The 22,385-nt window shown below is 41.4% G+C and overlaps 1 protein-coding gene across 1 annotated transcript in view; it reads right to left on the bottom strand.

The window, feature by feature from the left end:
• Positions 1-266: 266 nt before the first annotated feature.
• LOC309528707 (uncharacterized protein) overlaps positions 267-22,385 on the bottom strand; it is a gene marked incomplete at its 5' end in the record, with an annotated part of 120,563 nt that continues 98,444 nt past the window's right edge. Inside the window, 6 exons of the mRNA XM_082216304.1 lie at positions 267-1,109; positions 6,051-6,258; positions 13,102-13,190; positions 18,772-18,864; positions 20,640-20,767; positions 22,294-22,381. Of these exons, the coding sequence (XP_082072430.1) occupies positions 939-1,109; positions 6,051-6,258; positions 13,102-13,190; positions 18,772-18,864; positions 20,640-20,767; positions 22,294-22,381 (777 nt within the window). The 3' untranslated portion in view covers positions 267-938. The remainder of the gene's footprint in view (positions 1,110-6,050; positions 6,259-13,101; positions 13,191-18,771; positions 18,865-20,639; positions 20,768-22,293; positions 22,382-22,385) is intronic.

Here is a 22,385-nt window from a genome sequence, read left to right as displayed (position 1 = left end):
CATAAACAGTTTTTAGTGTCTTAGGCTGCAATCCTATACACACAAATTCAGTAGTAAGTACCATTCGAGTTGAGTGGGACTAACGTTTGAGAAAAAATGCATAGGATTGCATTCATTGTTTTAATCATAAAAGTACACACACATATATACAGGAAATAACATAAAAGCCATGCCAATGTATATCTTGATTATTAAAACTATGAATTTTATTATGCTAAAAGTAATTAAAACAATTATGTAGTTAAGATAACTTTGCTATAGGGCACACAGAAGTTGTTTTGGGAACAGAAAAAAACTGTGTGCCAATGATAGTACAGTATATTAAAGTATTAATTTGAATTTAAAGAGCTGTTATTGGTTCTGTGAATGTTACTGGAGTTAAGCTGATCTAGTGTTACAAGGGAGCAGATGTTTCATGAAAATATTACCCAGTACATGATTAGGCATGTACAGTGGTACCTCATTTTTTGAATGTAATACGTTCCGGAAGACCGTTTGAGTTCTGAAATGTTCAAAAACTGAAAACTCGACAGTCGACAGCTAGGCCTCAGGAACTCAGTGGAAGCCGCGTGGCATGTTTGACTTCCAAGGTGTGTTCGAACACCGAAGCATTCACTTCTGTGTTTACAGCATTCAAAAACTGAAATATTCATCAACAGAGACATTCGAAAACTGAGGTACCACTGTATATGATTAGAATGTAACTAAATATATTGAATCATATATAGCCTTTGAAGAAAGTAGAACAACCTTACCACAAACTTTCACCTAAGTCTCTATTGCACTGGGAATCTCTAATGACCATCCCTGACTACAACAATGTTATTTGAGGTTTGTACAGCAATCAGCAGTAACTTTAAGCAAATTCTTAATTATATATGAGATTTCCATATCTGGGTCTTCTTGCATTGCTGGATTCACCTTGCAGTTCTGTGTTTCTAAAACACATTCATATGAAGCTCATCTTCCAGATCTGGAACAGTGTTTGGGACTAGTGAAAGAGGATTCTGAACTATGCCCTCGTGGATTTCGACAAACAAGGGGATGTAGGTAACAAAATCCAGGAAAGATAGAACACCTGCTTTTCCGCGGTTGAACTTCTGCAGGGCCTGAAAAGAAAATTTCAAAGAGAACTTTAACATTATGAAAGTTGGTTTCATAATCAGATTCTTAATTAGAAATGCATGGAACCTGTTATAATTTTGCTTGACGATATCACACAATGGACTTAGCAACATATATGCCCTGATCTAGTTGGGTGCAGTGCCTTGGGGGCACAGCAGGGGCGCCACAACTAACAGGTGGGGGTGCATCAACTTTTGTCATTTGAGATCCCAAGGTCCCCCACTGCCATAGACAAGGCTCCCTCGATGCACCTAGAGGAGCCAGGAGCACTGGAGAAGTGCTAGCAACTGTTCAGGGACTTTGGGTTAGGGTTGGGTTGGGTTGTCAGACATAGAAGTGTGATAGCTAGAAATGCCTACCAGCTCCTCATCCATAATAGCTACAGTGGTACCTAGAATCATAGAATAATAAAATTGTAGAGTTGGCAGGGACCCCGAGGGTCATCCAGTCCAACCCCCTGCAATGCAGGAATGTCAACTAGAGCATCCATGGCAGGTGGCCATCCCTCTGCCTTAAAACCTCCAAGGAAGGAGTCCACAATCTCCCAATGATGCATCCTTACCACTCATTGACTACAGCATCCCGTGATGACTTGCTCGTCTGAATGAGCCATTACAAATTCCTTCAACAGCCAGAACTTTCACATTGTCCACTTGGAGGCAGTCCCCCCTCCCTTTCAGATGTGTGATCACTCGAACTGTGTGTGTGTGTGTGAATGACCACAGTTAAATATGCAATAATAATTTATATAATTATTATTTATACCCCGCCTATCTGGCTGGTAATCATCACTGTCTGTACTTCTCTCCAATTTAGTGACCTCACTGCGTATGATTCCATCCCAACCAGGCGCAAAGCGCCCACAACTCAGAATAACACTTCCTGTGCCTGGTGAAATGGGCTGCAGCCCATGAAAGTGATAAATGTGTTAAGGCTTTAAGGGGCCACAAAATTCTGCCATTTTTGCATCAGTTGTTGAGTAATCATAGAACCATAGAATAGAATCATAGAATCATAGAGTTGGAATAGACCACAAGGGCCATCGAGTCCAACCCCCTACCAAGCAGGAAACACCTCAGGTTACATATGCTTCAGGTTACATACACTTCAGGTTACAGACTCTGCTATCTCAGAAATAGTACCTCAGGTTAAGAACTTTGCTTCAGGATGAGAACAGAAATCGTGCACTGGTGGCGCGTCGGCAGCAGGAGGCCCCATTAGCTAAAGTGGTGCTTCAGGTTAAGAACAGTTTCAGGTTAAGAACGGACATCCGGAACGAATTAAGTACTTAACCCGAGGTACCACTGTACTTGCATTGGAGAGTGGCACTGAAGTTAAACAATTCTCATTAGCCTGCTACAGATCCTGTCAATTGTTTAAGAAGGCTGTGGATTCTTATTTATCCAAGAACCTATGTAGGTATATTTATAAGTACCAGGGACATAGGCCTAGCAGGAAAAATTCCATGTCAACTTGGTTACTCTCCATTTTGCTTGTTGGTTGCTGTGCTTGCTTCTTGATAGCTGCCCCTAAATTTGAAGGGGGAAATGTTTTCATCATGTAATGACCAAAGCCCAGCTCATGAGAATATATGCTGGCAAAACCGAATGTGTGTATAGATGTGTGTTTAGAATGGAAAATCTGCACCAATGGAGAAATAGCTCCCTTTCCCCTCAGCATGGAAGTACTGAAAGAAAGATTGTGCAAAGGCTATTTTGGAGCAGTTAGCAGAGATGCCCAAGAATGAAACAGAGTACATTTTGGATTCTCCAAAAGGTTGTATCCAGATAGGAATCAGAATTATACTGTTCCGCTTTTAACCACCACATAGGCCAGTGATCCTTCAGTATGTGAAAACAAAACCCTGATGAAGGAGCCTGCTAAAGTCATTAAGCTGAATTACATAAAAGCAAACCTCAAAGAATGGTTAAAATGATTAGACTGCTTGTTCACTGAAGATCAAGTTATTTTCCATGGTTGCTTCCCAGCATGGAGTATTTAGTCACTAGTGCCTTTAAAGATCCAAAAATACAAGAGGACAAGAGGCCTCTTAACTATCATCCTGCCCTGTATTCTTGGCACCAAATTCAGACGACTTGGAGAAGTTTCGTTCAAATTGCCTGTTTTTTCTCTTCTACTTTGTATACCTTTCCGTAAGAAAGCAGGCCTATTTTTAGGAGCTGGCCGATGAAGCTGAACCCAGTGGTTTTGACTTTCACAGTTGTTGTTTTTCCTTCCCTTAAATCAAAAACCAGGGGGCTTGGGGATCATATTAAAGCTTTCCTCTCTCTTCATACAAAGTGGTGACTTTTTAAAAAAGTGTCTACAAATTCTCTTCACGTTTCATTCAGATTGCTAGTTGTTATGATCCTCAGCATCCCTCCTCCTCCTTTCCAAGGTTGCAGGTTCAATCCCTGTATGGGGCAGCTCTGGACTGCAGAGGTTGGACTAGATTCTTCTTCTTCTTCTTCTTCTTCTTCTTCTTCTTCTTCTTCTTCCTCTTCCTCTTCCTCTTCCTCTTCCATCTCCTCCTCCTTCTGACCTACTTACTCCAGTTGACATGTCCAATTGGCTTCTATTTGGACAGTTCAAGGACTGAGTTGAGAATTGTAGATTTACGTTCCAGTCCTATTGATTGGCTGTGATTTGTGCTGCTACCACTACAGCTGGATCCGTTTCCTGGTAAATGGTTCAAAGCTGCCATTTCCACTCTGCTTGCCAGATAAAATCCTTGGAACAGGGTTTAAAAGGAAGCATGAGGTTGTGCTTAGGAATTGTAATGTGGTGCATTGGATATGGTATAATTTGAAATTGGTCACAGTGGGTTACTCAGGTTCAAGTAGTTGCTCAGCTATGAAGCTAACTGGGTGGCCTGGAAAAAGTCATAATCAGCCAACCTAACCCACCAACGGGTTACTGCAAGAATAAATGAAGTATGAATTGCAAAGCACTCTGTGCATAAAAAAATATAATAATAATAGAAATGATAGTTGATCATAATCACATCCACTTTCATTTTTGGAATGTCATATACATGATTAGCACAGAAAGCATTAGCCAACGAGTGCTGGTAGCTTTTCGGGGGGGGGGGAGGCGGCGGTCATTTTATTTGATTTTACAAATACAAATTTGTAATCAAACAGATATCCATATACAGAAATTACTCTGAATGTTGTGACTTCCCCCACCCCCTCCACGGGGTCCCATTTTGAACATGTGCAACTGCAAATTCTTCCATACTCTAAATATTATAGCAATCCATATTGTCCATTGTATTTGTTACACTACAAGTAGAATCAAAATCCTGCCAGTGGTTCTATCTGCTTACAGTGGTCTCTTAAATAACTTATAATTTTTCCCATTCTTTTATAAAGTTTTTGTCCCCTTGGTTCCAGAGTTTTCCAGTCAGCTTTGCTATTTTGGCATAGTCCAACAGCTTGGTTTACCATTCCTCTCTGGTAGGGACCACTTCTTCTTTCTATCTCTGGGCTAGTAGCATCCTTGCGGCTGTTGTCGCAAGTGCTGGTGTCTTTCACTTTGCCAGCAATGGTGCAGCTGAAGCATTGTATTCCATGTGAAAATGCTTGAGCTCCTGCATCTGACCTTATGAGCTACCATGTCGGTGCAGCAGCAGCTCATAGGATTGGGCTACCACTATGTGCTTGAGATTGCAGAGAACAGATTGCAGAAGACCAATAAGAGTTCTGGCATGAGAAACAGAGGGCAAAAGAATGGCAGATAAGATTGTCAATAATGTGAAATAATGCACAATAAGTCCAAGGAAGCATGCATGTAGTCAACTAAGTAGAGTAGACTCAGTGACATTAACATATCTAGATTAGTCATGATCATTAATCTTAACCGGACTAATCTGAGTATGACTAACATTGGATACAAGCCAGGTGTGCTAGTTGGGGGGCGCACTTTGGGCTCCCCTGAAATTCTTTAGGAGGGGGCCAGACCCCATCAATACTGAGTGACGATGTTGCTGTGCTCTACGTCAGTGTGTCGTGTCACATGGTGTATGACATCTGACATCGGCCCCTCAATAGTGAGGGCAAGCTGGCGCTCCTGATACAAGCCATGTGCTGTGATGTGGCTTCAGTTCCTCAGAAAAGTGACCACCATAGGAAGTTCATTGTAGCATCAGCTGTACTATCTCCAGCAAGGAATAAACTTTCGGCGTCATTATGAAAAGATTCAAAATCAGTGAAGCAGTGTTTCTCTGTTTTCAACTATAGAATACCAAGTTAGTTCAATCTTTCATCTGCTCCAAAATGGTAGTTGTTAGAATATGTTTGTATAGGCATAATAAGAGTACAGTCAGTTAATGTACAAAATAAATTTAAGGGTCAATAAAGCCCTATATCTGTTTTGTAATAGAAGGAAATGTAACCTATATCCTTTTCTATGAAGATAGTGAGAACTGAAGAGTTTATGAATAAGAAGCAAAATGGTTAAGAGAGAAAAAACATCTGAATTGACCTACTGTATGTGTCAATGAAAAGATCTGACCTTATAATCTGCCTTACCTGCCATATACCTGCAGTATATCATTTATTTTAAACACTAGTGCCATTTGATACTCTCTCATTCTACTAATGCTACTCTCAGCTGAAAACAACTAGGCCAAACAAACTTTGGTTTTTATTATCTCCAAGGCATATATGATGTTTTGGATCATACATGGTACAGTAAGCCTAGGTCTGGAAAACTAAAGTCATAGCAAGGATATCCGTCTCTACAGCTTTATGTTTAGCTCTTCACTGTCAAAGTGCCCCAGCCTCTGAAAAGTATCATATAAGTATATAAATATTTCAAGGGGAGTGGGTGAAAGTGATCATATCAGGAAATGCAACCAGAGATTTTGGACTGGTGCCATGCGGCCATGAAAAGAAAATGGGATTGTGAAGGGTTTGACTTACAAAATTAATAGCCTCCAATGAAAATCCACCTGCTGCCAGCTCAAGTGCCAATCGGCGAATGCTGACTGATCCTCCAGTCGTTCTGTTTGTTTTCCTTCCTTTCTCTCCTTCATCGTCCTGGAGGAGATGCCAGAGATCTTTTGCTTTCTCAATACGAACACTTAAGGCTTCAAAATCCAGTTTATTGACCAATTTCTTAATCACTGGGCTATGGGTAAGGAAACCAAGATAAGATTATTTCAACATCTGCTCCTTTTTATGAATTACATAAATGAAATTACTCTTCAGATTTTTAGCAGTAGAGTGATATGGATTGTAAATATTTTTCATTGATAAAATGTTTCACACAAGGAATTAAAGCTGCAAGAATTTAATTCAAGGTTTGACAAAATAATAGCACTGATGTCATAGTCTTTTTCTCCTTGAACACTTTTCTTACTGAACTGGCTCAACAGAATGTTTATTAATTGCACATGGATCTGGCCATTTCTCTATTCCCAACAGGTTGCCACCGGCACCTACAGGGCACCAGCAGCTATTTAAAATGTCTTTTTGGTTGGAATCTTCCTGAGCTATTGACACTGATACCCACCTTTTGTGGAAGAGGCAGTGGTGACAGTTTCAAACAACCTGCTTAGTAGCAAGCACAGTTTTCTAGAAGATTCTGCAACTCTGCAAATGCAGCTCTGCATTTTGTAGATCTCCACAGTGAGCACAAAGATGAAGGGATGCATATTGCACAAATAATTGTGCGTGTCTCCAGGGTGTCATTTTGCAGGAGGGATTCAATCATAACCTGGAAACTGAGGTTTGCATAATTGAAATGAATAAAAGTGCTCTGTTGCCCTAGTGCAACAAATCCACTTTTTCCAATGGGATTTCTGCATTTAGGAAAGTGATGGGAAAATGCAAGTGTTGAATGCTGACATACAAACACCCCACAAGTAAATCAAAATGAATGCTCAAGGAAGAGGTCAAGAGCCCTTTGTGAACTGAACTCTCTTGTGCATGTCAGTCATGGGAAAAGCCTGCAATATTGTGACTACTTGACTGTTTATGAGTCATGGCAACAAAAGAAACACTTTCAGGATTGCAACCTCAGTGGCAACTTAGTGCCATTATTCCCTTAATTTTCCAAGCAATGAGCACGAAGCTTTGTTCCGCAAAGCCTTAAGAAAACAGTAAAAAGGAGTTGAACGTGTGCCACATAAATGGCACAGGCTGCTGGATTAATTGTTGGCACTCACAGGGCAATGGGCAACCTTCCAGTTGGGACATAGTTTGAAGTGCGATGGTGTCAGCCTGATATATTACTGGGAGGAAGCCAATTCTGTACAAAGCAGTTGAAGAGGAGGTGACACTAAGGGGCAGAGGGAGAAAAGAAAGGGAGTGCATCCTGAGGTGATTGGTATGTCCTACAGAGACTACCAAAGAAAAATGTTGTTGTGTTAATTGGGTGTGTTAGTTACACTATTTTGCAGATGAACTTGCTAAAAATACACATGGAACAACTTTAGGTTCTAAACAAGGAATGAAAAATGTGTGTAACTGTGAGAAGAAAATTCATGAAAATGAAATGTTTTCTCTATCAGTATAATGCTTCCTGTTTGGGGAGGATGCCAGCAAAATTGCTCATCTTGTTTGGCTACCTAGTTCCTAGCTAGGTTTAGGAGTTACTGTCTATCTTCTCCTTCTCCTTCTCCTTCTCCTTCTCCTTCTCCTTCTCCTTCTCCTTCTCCTTCTCCTTCTCCTTCTCCTTCTATTTCTGGCATGTTCACATTCCATCTGGGAAGTGAAGAGGATCTCCTTGGGCTCGGGTGGCGGTTAGGAATTGGAATGTGTTGTTGGTGTTTCGGGGGGCAAGGTGTGGCCATCGCCTTCCCCAACAATTTTGGGTATTAATATTAATATTGCTTTCAGAATCTGGCTGTCCAATTTTGGAAAATGGATGCTGAACGAGATGAACATATGGTCCGACCCTTCAGGGGTCTTCTTTTTTTATCGACTACCTTCAGTCTAGACACCATGGAAACTTGGATATTTGGCTCTATTTTGCCACAAGAAGCTTATTTTGAACAGAAGTCTAAAATCCGAGAATTGACAAGATCAAATCAATACTATCACAAGTGCACAAGTCACTTTCTGGCTGTTTTCTCAAGCATAGGTACTATCTGTTTTAGGTTCTAATAACATTCATACTGGCCAGTGCTCTTTTCTGGGGGGATGCAGGGGTACGCATACCCCTAAACATTATGTGAATCTTTGTACTTCTTTCCACTTACTGTATTTATTTCCCCCGATTTCAACTATAAAATGGAGATTTTATTGAGTCAAAACGAGAGTACCCCTAAACATTTTTTTTCAAAAAAAAACAACCCACTGACGCTGGCTCTTGATCAATCAAACTCATAGGCAGAAACACACACACACACACACACACACACACACACACACACAGCAGCCATACTTTTGCGGAAGTTTTCTTCTTGCGTTTTGCTTGTGCAATATGGACATCTTCCACTTAGAAGGTACAAAGAAGCTATTATGACTATTATTTTTTTTAACTCTCACCACCCCCTGCCCTGGTAAAGTATTCATGAAGTTACGGGAACGGCTAACTCATTTAGAAAATGTAATGTAAGCCCCATGACTGATACAGTATTGCATCAAATTCCAGTTTACTAAAGGGAGGAGAGTGGGTTATTTTTGATGCAGCCCCTTTTCAACTGCCTTCTTTACTGGAAGAGAACAACAAATCCCTTTTTATTCCAGCATAAGGACTGTGAAGTGGTAAATATTTTGAGAATTTTGCCTGTAGTGTTTGCCTACTGAGACATTTTTTAAAAATGCCTGTGAAGTCGTACGGCTGGTAAGACTATTCAGTCATACCTTTGCTGCCCTCAACTTCTTCAAACCTCATGCCAGTAAGAAAGTCCAGCGGGAGTCCTGATCTTCCTTTGCAGCTGTCTTCCTCATAAACATCACCCATGGTATCCCATTTTATAGAAGCCACAAAACATCCCATTAAGCTTTCCCATGGTCCTTTTCTTCATGGCTGCAGCACAATATGGCTGCAGATCATGGAACCAGACATTTGATCATATTCAGGATCTGTACAATAAAAGGCATGCCTCAACTTCACAGTTAACGCGTTTTCATGGAATTACTCGGTTGGATAATATGCTTTTGTTTATCATTTTAAAAAATGGAATCTATGTAGCATACAGTCCTGTCAACCTTTTTTTTTTCTCATGAAAGAATGTTTATACCTGCGGGCAAGGGCTAATGCACTGAAAGGCCTGCATTCATGGGCAGAGTATTAAGCGATTCATGGTTGCCAAGGTAAGCAGTGAAGGCATCCCCTCAGCAACTCTGCTGGGTCTAAAGGAAACAGTCTCCAAGGAAACAGGCTAACTTCCTTGGAGACCAAAAATGTCCCACTTTCTTAGGTGCAAGAAAATATTCAATCCTACAGCGAGAAGCAAAGGGATGCAATGTGTTCTATTTTTAGTTTTTCACAGTAACTTAATTTAGATTTTGCCCAAGGGTATCACTTAATTTCAGGGGGCACAGGGACTAATGAGCCACCATGGTAGAACTCCTGTCTGGGACCAGAGTCTCTTACATTTGCAAGTGTTGTGGAAGGGAACAGACCGTTTATCCTACAACAAAGTTTCAAGGATCAGCAGCAGCACTGTTTGTAGCCACAAGCTTGTTTTCAATATTGCAACCGGGGGAGGAAAACACCATGAAAGCTTTTTATTGGTGGCCTCCTTATACACAGCTGCTATCACATTCCCGTCAGGTTTCATAGATACAACACTTTTATCAGGCAAATGGAATAGCTGTCAATAAGAGGCAACCTTTGATGGTCCGAATTAAGGATGTCCCCCTCACACCCACCCAGGAGTTGAAATTTGTCATCTTGACTGTGACGCTTGCTTTGAAAAGACATCAATGTGCCACTTTCATCAAGAGTCAAGACAGTCAAAAGTGGTCTGGGAAGTCCCACTTTATCTGCCACATACAATTTTGCTTATGATGTATGACGTCACTATAATACATTTGCGATCATGCCTCTGTGATTGTCTCTAACAGTCCAGATGGCATATCTAATAGATGTCAGTCTTCCCCACTCTGTCCATAAAAGTCAACTCGATCGTCTCTTTTAAATTTTTCTTCAAATCCTACTTATTTTTGCAAAGCTGCTTTCAATTTGTTTTCCTGTATCTGAGGCTAGGGATTTTTGCAAAGTTCCACCTGGCCCATCACATTTCAGTTTCTCTTGTGTGTGCTGCTGTGTGTTTTACACATACTTTGGGTGCCCACACATAGAAGCACCTGGGGTACAGTCACACTGCATCAGTAGCCCCATTTTGAAAGCCACAACAGAGTAACTGGAGACTGGGCACTAATCAAGATCATATACAGTTGTATGTTGGATCTCAAACGCCTTAGCTCCCGAACAAATCGGCTCCTGAACAATTGAAACCTGGGACTGAGTGTTCTGGTTTTCAAACTATTTTTGGAAGCCAAACATCCAACGAGGCTTCTGCGGCTTCCGATTGGCTGCAGGAACTTCTTGCAGCCAATCGGAAGCTGCACTTTGGTTTCTGAACATTTTGGAAGTTGAACGGACTTCTGGAATGGATTCCGTTCTACTTCCAAGGTACGACTGTATATGAGCACATTCCCAAATTTACATAATTTAATAGGTGCTCCAGACCTGGGCTTATAACTTCTGTCTTCATTTTATCGTCTAAAGTGAACTAGTTGCCTTCATTTTATCGTCTAAAGTGAACTAGTTGCCTGTGAAAATCAACAAGATCCAGCCTGAAGGAATACTGTGCTTGTGATGCAAAGAATCCCCTCAACTCATCTTTGCTTACTGGTGGAAGGTAGTTGGGCTTGAGCAAACCTTCCCCGCCCCAATTTCCACTGACTCCCCTCCTGCTGCAACCCTCTGCACCACATCTCATGCTGTTTGGGAGGGCTCTCTGAACTTCAGGAGGAACTTTGTGGAGAGGGGATACAAGAAGCTGCAGTAGGAGCTAGCAAGTGGGGAAGCTCCACATAGTATAATACACCTTGTTCTTTTTAGATTCCAACCAGTTTGATTCTGATTCAAACCTGTGTGATTAAGGCAACATAAAAGGGGGCAATTATAAGGATGTTTAGGGAATCCAACTTCCTTGCCTGCTTCTATCATTGCAATTTAAAAGTCCTGTTTCAAAACTTCCCAAAGCAACCTTAGCTTATTTCTGCTGATCTGGAACCAGAGATGAATTTTTATTTTTAATAATTGAATATTGAAGGATTCGTTATTGTGCATACAAATGGTTGTTGCGCGTGAAACTAGCTGACCTTAAAAGCCTGAGCTATTATTGTACATGCATATTTATTCCATATGCCTCTTTGATTAAGTTTAGAAGAAGGCAAATGAAGTGAGCAGCACTGAAGTGACCTTCCCAGGATGTATGGGCAGTGGGTATGGAGGACCTGGGATGCCCAGACAGCAACACTCCCCTCTTGGCATCACTGATGTGATCCAAAGGAAAGGAAAACAATATGTTAAGTACCATCTTGGATGTAGGAGTTGCCATAAGGAGGCGTTTAAGGTGCCATCCAAGAGTCTTAGGGACTCTACTGCATATTTTTGTAGGATATACTCCTTAGCCCTTTCTTCTCCCAAAGCTATCCCACAAGACAGTGGAGGTTTAGGATTACAGTATTCCATCTCCTAGGTTGATGAGCCTCATCTGCCCTTCGCTTCCATCTACAGCACATACAGAAACTGCCTTCATGACCGCTGGGCCCACTACTGGTATCAATACATCAGAGCCGATACAACTTTGCATGCAGGGGAAGCCCCTAACTCACCAAGGGTTTGAGGCCCATCAGCTACCCTCACCTGGTTTAGCCGGCCAGGCCAAAGCTGGGGCGTGGTTGCTGTTGCATGAGCCACAGGTGAGAACTGAGTGCAGGGTGGGACCAAAGGTGGAGAAGTACTCCAGAAGGAACTCAATGTGCCCCCCACCAGAGGTACTACCACTCCCCTAACATCCATACATCCTAGAGAAAAAATAAAGTGGATTCAAGAAATTATGCCAGATATTTTTTTAGCAATTCCTGAGTTCTGATTGGTTTTGATGGTAGCCCTAACTGTAAGAATAAATGAACTTCCTTGAGGAACAAAATATTTTCATAAGTGATACACATTGTGAATTCAGCTCTCCACCACAACCTAACTATACATTATGCTTTGCCTCAATTGACAAATGTTTATTGACAGAAAGCATGAAGATGACACATTAACGAGAAGGCTTGACATTCTCATCCAAGGATGACTTCATCAAATTGACCACCAGACAAATAAACAACTTGGTTCTTGTAAAATGAATAAATTGATATGAAGTCACTGGGAAGATGATAAAATTTATTTTGGGCTTTTAAATATATAAACAAAACACTTGAATCACTTCCTGATGAACCCAATAAACCATAGCAGGTTCATGCTAAGACCAAGAACGAGGCTCAGCCAGACCGAGTACCTCTGTAATTACTATTGTTCCAGTAAACATTTTTTACAATTAAGTGTCTTGTGTTTGCACTTACTCCTCATATATGTTACAAATAAAGCAATAAGACATGGATCCTACAACAATAATAAATCAGAAACAAGTAGAAAAAATAATAATCCCAGGTATAACAGTTCCTATACTATATACACATGGATTCATTCATTTGATGTTTAAATAACAAGGAAATCATTTGTATTAGGGCAGCAAGATTTATTTGCTAAACTGTTTGCAGATTAACTGTTATTGGAACATTTTAATTGGAATGACTAGAACCACATACATGTCCCAAAGCCCCAGAAGTGATGGCGTGGATTGGCTCTAATTATATGAACTGGTTTCCATCTAAATATTTTCCACCAGCTATTTTGCTCTGCCTTCTTTTCCTAAAATTGAAGCTGCAAAATAGCCACAGTCACTAATCAGTTTGGTCACTGCAGATGGGCTTTGGTTTACCATATATTTTCACTTACTCAAGCTGTGTCACTTTCTCAGACAGAGCTGCCACTACACAGAAGAGTTCGAGGTTTAGCCTGTATTGTTGACCTGGGAGTTCAAGAATCTGGAAGAGAAAGAAAAAGCTGCTTACATATATTGAAAGTCATTTGGGTTAATAATCAGTGCCATCAGCTGATGAGCACTGTCAGCTCACGAAACCTTTGTCCCAAGCCTATTAAGCAAATGTAACATAATGGTTCTATGATGAGCTTATGCAATAATCATTGGCTGATCGAGGTAAGTCATTGTGCATGGGAAAGATGGAGAATCCTCTGTTGGATCAGAAGCCATGTGCAGAAAATGATGCCAAATGCATGGTTTCCAGAGGTGGCACTCTCCCCAGCACCACCACTTGGAGGTAATATTCATGCTTCTACAGTGGATCAGAAACCATGTGCACAACACAAGACCAATGAACCAATGCTTTAAAAATGAACTATGTGTCACTGTGTGTAGGTGGATAACCTAAAAAAGATAAAATAATAAAAAGTAATTAATCTCCAAAGCTGCTGTCAGGAATTCATATATAAAAAGGAAAGCCCATTTTTGTGTTTAAACTAAGGTGTTAGGAAACACAACTGTTCGGCATTATGGGCCATTTCCTTTGTAACCATTATAGTGTATGCCCTAATTGTGTTAAGCTAACAGAAAGCATAAATCCTGTGGATAAAAGAAAGTACGTTTCTGAGGCGTTTTAGAACTGCAACTACAAATGGTGCTGCATATCCACATAGCCTCATTTATGGTGGAGTGAGAAAGGTCAGCAGCGGAATCTGTGGACACTGAAGCTGTATTTGGAACAAAGACTACAAGCCTCATAGGTGAAATGTTTTGTGGATCTAAGACATAATGATAAGCATTTTGGACTCTTGAAAAAGTTACCAGTCTGAGGCACAATGGGAAGCATAGTTAAGAAGAGAAAAGTTTCCATTTAACAGAACTGGCCTCTATTGTGTCTTCTTCGCTGCATCCTGAATCATCTGTTTGCCTATTTTAAGGAAAGTTGGAAAGTGCTTATCAGAAAGGTAATCATCATCATCATCATCATCATGATCATCTGGGTTGTGCTTCAGGGCTGATGAGCTTAGTGCTGTTCTTTTCTTTAGAGGGTCCAGCACTGAGAAGAAGCATCTTCTTTCCCTCCAGTGATTCTGGGCCCTGATATATGACCATAGTGGGATGCTATGCTGGGAGCAGGGCCCAGAGGGAAGGATAGTCCAGTGCAGCTGCCTAACATTTCTGTTTCAAATGTAAGGTTTTAAAAGATTAAATTATACTGGCTTCAGCTACAGTGGGCCAGCTGAAGCCCCAGACACCCCCAAATGGCTCCACCTAGTCCTGCATTTCACTGCACTGAGACTGTTAAGTTGTGGGTTGACATAGCAGACGACACAGCGATTTCTCCAAAGCAGCCCTTTATTTTGTAAGCTGGAACAGAATTAAATGAGGAGCTCAGTCAGCCTGCTTATATAGAGCTCCAGAACAATGTAACTGTTGCCATTTTCTAAAACTATCCAATCACTTGAACGTCACTTTTCGATCCTTCATTTGCACAACTATCTACAGTATCCCCCTGCTGGCCCAGGGTGAGAACTTCAGTACATAACAGAGACCTGCACCCTCAAAAGCTCACACGGAAAGTTTTAGGATCATGACTGGCTTGTCCTAGGCATCTGGTATTCAGAAGGATACCAACTCAACACTACTCCAGGCTGGAGTGACATAAGCACATAGAATCATACATATTGGAGGCGGTGGATCTTAGCAAAAGTGGTGCCACTATCAGAGTTCTTGAAAATAGCCCTCCCTCTAAGATATTAATGTCCCCTTTCAGCAATAAAAGCTGTGTGTGTGTGTGCAAGTCCTCTCAGTGGAATGAGAAGGACATTCTACCAAGTCTTGGTTTTTATTGAAGATTCCCACACCAGAACCCAAATAGCATCTGCTCCACCATAATTCCTGCATTAAATTACTGGCGCAATATGTTTATTGCCGGTGGTTAGCTTTTAGCCTTTGAAATAGTTATGATGTGAGCCGTTTTTTATACTACAGTTTGTAAGGAGAAGTCGTAATTCAAATTTGTTTTGCAAATACTTCGACAGACTGAAGCGGTCTTCTTTTTCCTCCACAGTGTTTGAAGGTTTTGGGGTTTTTAAAAAATCTAAAATAGTAAGCACTCAATACCTTTTTCTCATGTGCTACCTGGTATGTGCAGCAGCTGCGGCAACATAGGCGCTCTAAATCTGACTTCCTAAGCCAGTCATGGGTGAGATGGGAAACTAATAATCACACTACTCGAACATCGCCTGACAATGCATTTGTTGTTCATACTTTAAATTAGATGCAGAACACCATAAGCTCCGGACTTCAATGGCCATTGCATATAAATAAAATATATTCCAAGAGCTGGTTGGACTAGACTCAAGCAATGACATGCATGTGTAGCTGAGTGGTCCTGATTTCCCTTCTCTGCTTCCATGATTTTCTAAACTTATTAGGTTACAGCCAATGAAGTCACTGCAATGGAGCATCTTCCCCACATCACTTGTGACTTCAGCATCTGCTCTGGGCTTCACCACAACCTTCCAAAGCAGACTGGGGGGGGGCAGTGCATGGTGTGAGGGGAAGATCCGCTGCATGAGCAGAAATTCTGTGTGTGCAATGACTTTGCCAGATTCAACCCTCTGTACTAGGGTTAAGCCCAAGGGGATGCTTTGCAGCACACCCTCTTGGTGATCTTTCTTTCTTTCTTTCTTTCTTTCTTTCTTTCTTTCTTTCTTTCTTTCTTTCTTTCTTTCTTTCTTGTAGCTGACAGTTATTGTTTTAATGGCATTTGAAAAGCACTGGTCTCTTCAGGGAACATTGCCATCCTTTCCACAAAATGAGGATCTTGGCCAGCTTGAATGTGTGGCAAATTATAGAGCATTCTCCTCCTAAAACATACAGTTGTGGATATCCTGAAAGGAAGAAAGTCTGCTGCTAACTCCCCTTGATATCAATCCCACAGCAGCCTGCCCTCCGCCCAGATTCCTCCTTTGCCTCAGAAACCATGAAAGTATAACATGCACCTTCCTCTCTCTTTGTTTGGATTTGAAGCCAGGTAGGAGCAGCAGCTATCAATTTAGGTAGATGTACAGCTGAGTAAATAAAATGAAAGGCAAGTATAAATGTGTTTCCTCATGCAAAGTTTGAAAAACAGGCTTGGCAGAAGCAGACGAAAAAAAATCTAAACAAAACAGGAAAAGAGGGGCTGCTTATAAATTATACTTTTTTCACCTCAAGCTTTTTCGATAGCCCAGAAGTAATAAGAACGGGTGTTTCTTGGACTGGCTAGGCATGCATTCCAGCTCTAAATGGCTTCCTGTTCAAAATGTTCAAAGCCAAGAAGACTGAGGTCTCCCCCCACTTTCTGGGGTTGGTTACAAGTGTGTGAAGCATGAGCTTTTATTTCTGGCCAATGCAAATGTTTTTACATCTCCCCTCCAGCCCCCCAGAAGGATGGCAAAATGTGACCAAACTGTTTTCTTCTTCAGCTAGGAAGTTCAGTGATTAGCCTTCAGTTAATCTGTAAACATTCACACTTCCCGTTAAAGACGGTTTGGGGGCTGGAGGAGAGGACCAGTTCAATGTCATTCTGTGTTGGCATCCACACATGTTACTCAGGCTGAAGGCTTGCTCCACAACTTAGGCTGAAGTAACATGAGGGAAAGCTTGGATGTTTGAGGGTGCGAAATGTACTAAACCATTCCCCTCCCAATACACCTGAACCTATAATTCACAAATTATAAACTCTAGGCCCGGTTTTGGGTTTTTGGTCACATCAGCCTCAAATATTATTTAGTACGGCATGTTCTCCATAGATTTTCTTTACAAAATAACGAACACCCTAATTATGTTGCTAAGAGTGAAAATAACACACCCAGGAAAAAAGGATATGTAATGAGTTGTGCCACAAATGAACCAAGGAAAGATCCCTCTTGAAACCACAGGAATATCTTACGTCCAGATTTATTCGGTCCTTCAGACCAATCAACAGCCTTTTCAGTTACCGTTTTTTTCTAGCTTCTTCTTCTGCTTTTTTTTTTTTTTTGAAGATGAGGCTATATTTATTAAGTGCAATAGTCCACATAACTGTGGAGTGCTTTGTTTCAATACCTTGGAATACACTCAGAATTTAAAGCAAGCACGGTAAATGCAGCTGAATGCAAAAAAAGAGAGCTCTTAATAAGAACACAAGGAACCCCCTGTTGGATAAGACAAAAGGCCTGTCTTGTCCAACAACCTGCCTCCCCCAGCGGCCAAACAGATGGCTGTTAGGCAGGAGCTAAACACAATAGATCTCTTCTTCAATAGACTTCTCCTGCTCCCCAGGACCTGAAATCCAGAGGCATTGCACCTCCTGGAAATAGTAGTGCTTGACAATGGAATGGGATTACCATTTTGTCCTAAATGGTACTTTGGTATAACCAAAACACAGATGGAGTTCAGGTGAATGGTATCTTTGAAACCTTTGCACTTAAAAGAGCTGTTCTTTAGCTTACGACTGCATAAAAAAGCACTGAGAACAAGATGATGTCACCACACTATGCCTGTTCAGAAAAAAGGGGTGGGGGGATCCGTTTGTGGAGATGGTAAGCTTTTGTTTACAGCTCTATGTATTAAATGCTGTATTTGCAAGCTTTGATTTTTCTGTAAACCACTTTGAGATGTATGGTGAAAAGCAGGGTATTATAAATTTCTTAGATAGAAATAGAACAAATATACCATCAGAAGCACTACATAGTGTACTAGAGTAGATCTGCAGGGCTGATGGAGCCCTCTGCACTCCAAGAATACTCTACGAATGCAAAGCCAGAGAGAATGGGAAAGGACAGACCATAGCCCTAGAGACTGCAAGGCCGATGAAGGAACTTGGCAGCGGAAATGTAGCTCATTTTTGCATGTGTGACTTTTAAACTTTTTTCCAGGGTGCTTTGTGTATGAGTGTCTATATTTTCAATCTGAATATAAAACAGACATTGGCTAGAATCCTTCCAGAATGACTGGAATGTATATTTGATTTACAAACAGCCTTATAGTGCCTTTTTCTCCCACAACAATAACAATATTTATGAGAGGCACATTCCAGACTAAAAGGTATTCTCAGCTTTTGCAAATGCCCTGACTTGTACAGCTCAGGCCCTCTGACTTCCTTAACTATAGCTGGGCAGGGTGGGATGGAAGAATTTCATTTGATTGGCACATGTGATTCACCCAGATGGCATCTAAGGCAAAAGGAAGAGTTTAAGGACCATTTACAATCGCTGAAGGATTCCTTAAATTTCTTATACCAGGTAAGAGAAAAATCTTAATCCTGTTACATGAGCCTAATATACTTCAGACTATTTCAGTGAATCACTGCCATTACCAATATACACAGCTATGTACTGCATTAGCTTCCCAGACACAGAACACAATGTTGGCAAAATTGATAAAATATAAACCTAATGAGTCAGCCGCCAAACTTTTATATATTTTTTTTGTAATCTCCAAGACATACAGAAGACAGCCTAGACATATTGCCTTTGGCCCAGCTGCAGAAGTCCTGGAAAAGCTTGTGTGATAGCAGTCTAGCTGCTGACAAATGGTACAGTAGTAGAACTTACATGGAAAATATAAGAGAACTCTTTTGGAGAAACCAGGCATTTGTTCACATCCTGGAGAGCTTGTTCAAGGTCATTTAGGTCAAGCACAAAATCCTGGAAAAAAAGAAAATACAGAAAGTTATATTGGATGAAATACCCCATCTTCATCTTCTTGCTTTGTATAACATGGTTTAGACGCCATGTTCTGGCCTTCTGATAACAACCCACGGCTAGTAGAATAGCAGAGTCTAAATTAGCCACACCCAGTAGCTTTCCTACTTGGATGTTCTCTGTCACCCAGGCAGTGGCGGAGCTTCATGCGGGAGGGCGGCAGCTGCAATGGCACCCTACCAGGATTGCGCTGCCGGGGGGCGGTGTGCTCCTCCTGTATTCCTCCACCATTGCACCCAGGGCCCCCTTGACTGTGTTCCCATTGGCTCATGAGCTGTAGCATAGTGACTCCGGAAGGTGAATCTGGTGCCATCCAGATCTCATCCTTCAATGCCTTCACTTTGAGACAGGATGTGGTCGTCCTCAAAGAATGAGGCAGAGATGGGCAAGATTTGAGAAGAAGCTGTACTCAGCCACAGGCATGCCAATGACGGCCCTTCTCTTCTCGTTTGTTGAAAGAGTTTTCGCTGTCACTGCAAGGCAGCGGTGGCGCTCTTATAGGCATTTCACTTCTCAGGGGTGAGATCTGAGGTGGCACTGGCTTCTCCCTAAGAGGGGCAAAGTGGCAGCCAACAGCCTTTGTGCTGGATTGAAGTGTGGTGTGCAGTGATGCAGCACCCTTCAATGCAAGAAGGCAGTTTCCAAATGTATTTTCCTGGGGGGGGGGGGGTGGATTTTCAGCAGTGGTGAGCAGGCAGAGAGCAATGGCTAGGTGCACATTCACTCTGTCGTCCCTCCCAGTATGCAACCTGAGGCAAAGGGCTCAAATTGGCTAGCGGTAGGGCTGAGACTGGATAAGTTAGCTCAGTCAGTGTTGGCTTTTGCAGGTCAGTATAGTAGTATTCTGGAAAAGAAGCTGAACAGCTCTGCTTTAATCCTTGAATGTCTCCCAAGTCACTGATAAAAATGATGTGACAGTGCAGTTGCAAAGTGGAAACACAACGCTCTCTGGCACAATAGTACATTCACAGGGCTGACAAATATTAGCTAATTAGCTATGTGGAACACAGCTTTGCAACAGCTTATAAATCATAAAATAATTTATCTTTTTTTTTTACAAGATACTGTATATTAAAAAAACAAGTTCACTGAAGCAATTGTAGGAGCACAGAACCTTCCTTTAATCTTTTTTAATAGCCACAGTTACGTTTTTTCTTGATGTATATAGATGTCTTATCATTTTTATAAAGTTCTGATCATGAGACTTCCCCCCACTCACCTTTAAAATTATGGGAGCCTTCACACTCTGGTTTTTCACATTTATTTAAGCACTAAGTTAAAACAGGGACATGGGTGGCGCTTAGGGATGTGGGTGGTGCTGTGGGTTAAATCACATAGCCTAAGGCTTGCTGATCAGATTGGCTGTTCGAATCCCCATGATGGGGTGAGCTCCCATTGGTCGGTCCCAGCTCCTGCCAACCTAGCAGTTTGAAAGCATGAAGTGCAAGTAGATAAATAGGTAGCACTCCAGCGGGAAGGTAAACGTCATTTCCGTGCGCTGCTCTGGTTCACCAGAAGCAGCTTAGTCATGCTGGCCACATGACCCGGAAGCTGTACACTGGCTCCCTCGGCCAATAAAACGAGATGAGTGTCGCAACCCCAGAGTCGTCCGCGACTGGACCTAATGGTCAGGGGTCCCTTTACCTTTACCTAAGTTACAACAGACAAAGATGATATCCCACAAACTTCAGTATGTTCACAGTGTAGTTAACATGTACCTTATCTGGGTGCAATCTCTGATATAGAGCACTTTGTAGCCTTCTTTCTTCTGGAGGAATCTTGGAATTCTGAACAATTGACTCTAAATAAGCTTCTTTATTTTTCTGTTCTAAAATCCTCTTTGTATCTAGATAACATAAAGTGAAGGAGACAGGAAATGAACAAACTAAAACACTGGTAAAACAGCTTTATCAAATGAAGTAAGATTCTCAGGATTCTGAATGAAATCTGGAAGCAGCATCTCAGTTTTTTGTGGCTCTGAAGCATATGGCATCCACAAAGAAATTTGAGAAATTTGTTTGAGAAATGTGATCATTTCCAGTTATTATATAAAGCCACCTGATCTGCAACTAGGGATGGAAGACTCTGTCAGTGTCCGTTTCCTCAGTTTCCCATTCTTCCAGTCTTAAATTCAGTTTCCACAGCTGTTTGTGAATATTAATTAAAACAATCTTCATTAAAATTCACCAGCATTTTATCCACACTTTCTCCTATTATATGCATTTTCTACACATTGTCTAGTTGGAGAACTGCATTGCTAAATTTGGCAAAGTGAGAATTTTGAAGTCTATCAGGGGTTTTTTAGTCTGTGCATTGGGTGGAGATGTGTGAGTTGGCTAGTTTCTCCTTAAAATGCATACAAAATTGAATCTCTCCTGGGAAGAGTTTGTGGTCAGGGGACAGTCCCAAGGGCCAGAGAAAGATGAACGGATGTCCATATTTGGCTCCCACGCCTCAGATTCCACATCTCTTTTTTTTATATCACAATATTCTACTGTGAATGTTTTCTGGTTATTGTTTCTTTCTTTCTGTAACCCTCTTGAACTCCTACTTACAGTTGTCAGGGTACAATCTTCATTTTTTTCTTAGCCCACAGCAGCACATAAGGTTCAGTTGTTTTCAGGGAGCCTTGGGCACAGTCCAACTCCATTCTACAACCCCCCTTCCCCTATCCTAAAAGGAGGAGATGTACTCTGTTGGGCGAAATGTCCCATTACTATGTGAATAAGGAGTAATGGGAGGCAAACAGCCTGCTGTCATTTCTGTTTCTTCCTTAGAGCTATGACATGGTGAGATAAGAGAGTGAAAAGGAAGTCCTGAAGTGGCCTGGGGATATTTTTGTTTCCCAAATGAAGACAACCCTTGCCAGTAAATGAAGATCCATAAGAATCAAGTCCAGCTCGCATGTGGCCATGGTAAACAACTGGAGGGCTCTGATAGCATATTGCAAGACATGCCTTCTCCACAACATCCTTGTGCAAGTCATTAAAAGAAGAAGAGGATTTCCTGACTGGGTACATAATAAAACAGGGCAAATATTCTGAAACCAGAAAAATGCAAATAGCACTATCAGTTCAGATTCACATGGTATCACCTCTCTGTGTTTTTGTACTAGGATGTTTTTTTTTGGGGGGGGGATTGTTAATAAAAATAAAATGAATGGGAGTTGTTCCTCTATGGCAGGGGTGGCCAGCGTGGTGCCCACTAGAGGTTACTGAACAATTCCTGTCATCCCTGACCCCTGGTGGGACTTTGAACAATGATGTCAGGAAATGTGAGGTTGGAATAGAGCTCATCATATTTGTGCAATGAAAAATGGCTTGTGCTTTACTGTTCTTTATTTTAAAAAGTCACGTTCATCAAAATACTTACCACTCAGCTCTGATAATCTTGAACAGATTTCTTTATACTTGCTCCAGAAGAATTTTATTTTAAGGTCAAGGTTTTCATATGCATCAGCCTCA

This window comes from Podarcis vaucheri (assembly GCF_965113315.1).
Source record: "Podarcis vaucheri genome assembly, chromosome: 3".
Classification (NCBI taxonomy): domain Eukaryota; kingdom Metazoa; phylum Chordata; class Lepidosauria; order Squamata; family Lacertidae; genus Podarcis; species Podarcis vaucheri.
Note: the sequence above shows the minus strand (reverse complement) of the source record. Positions and strands in the feature narration are given on the sequence as shown.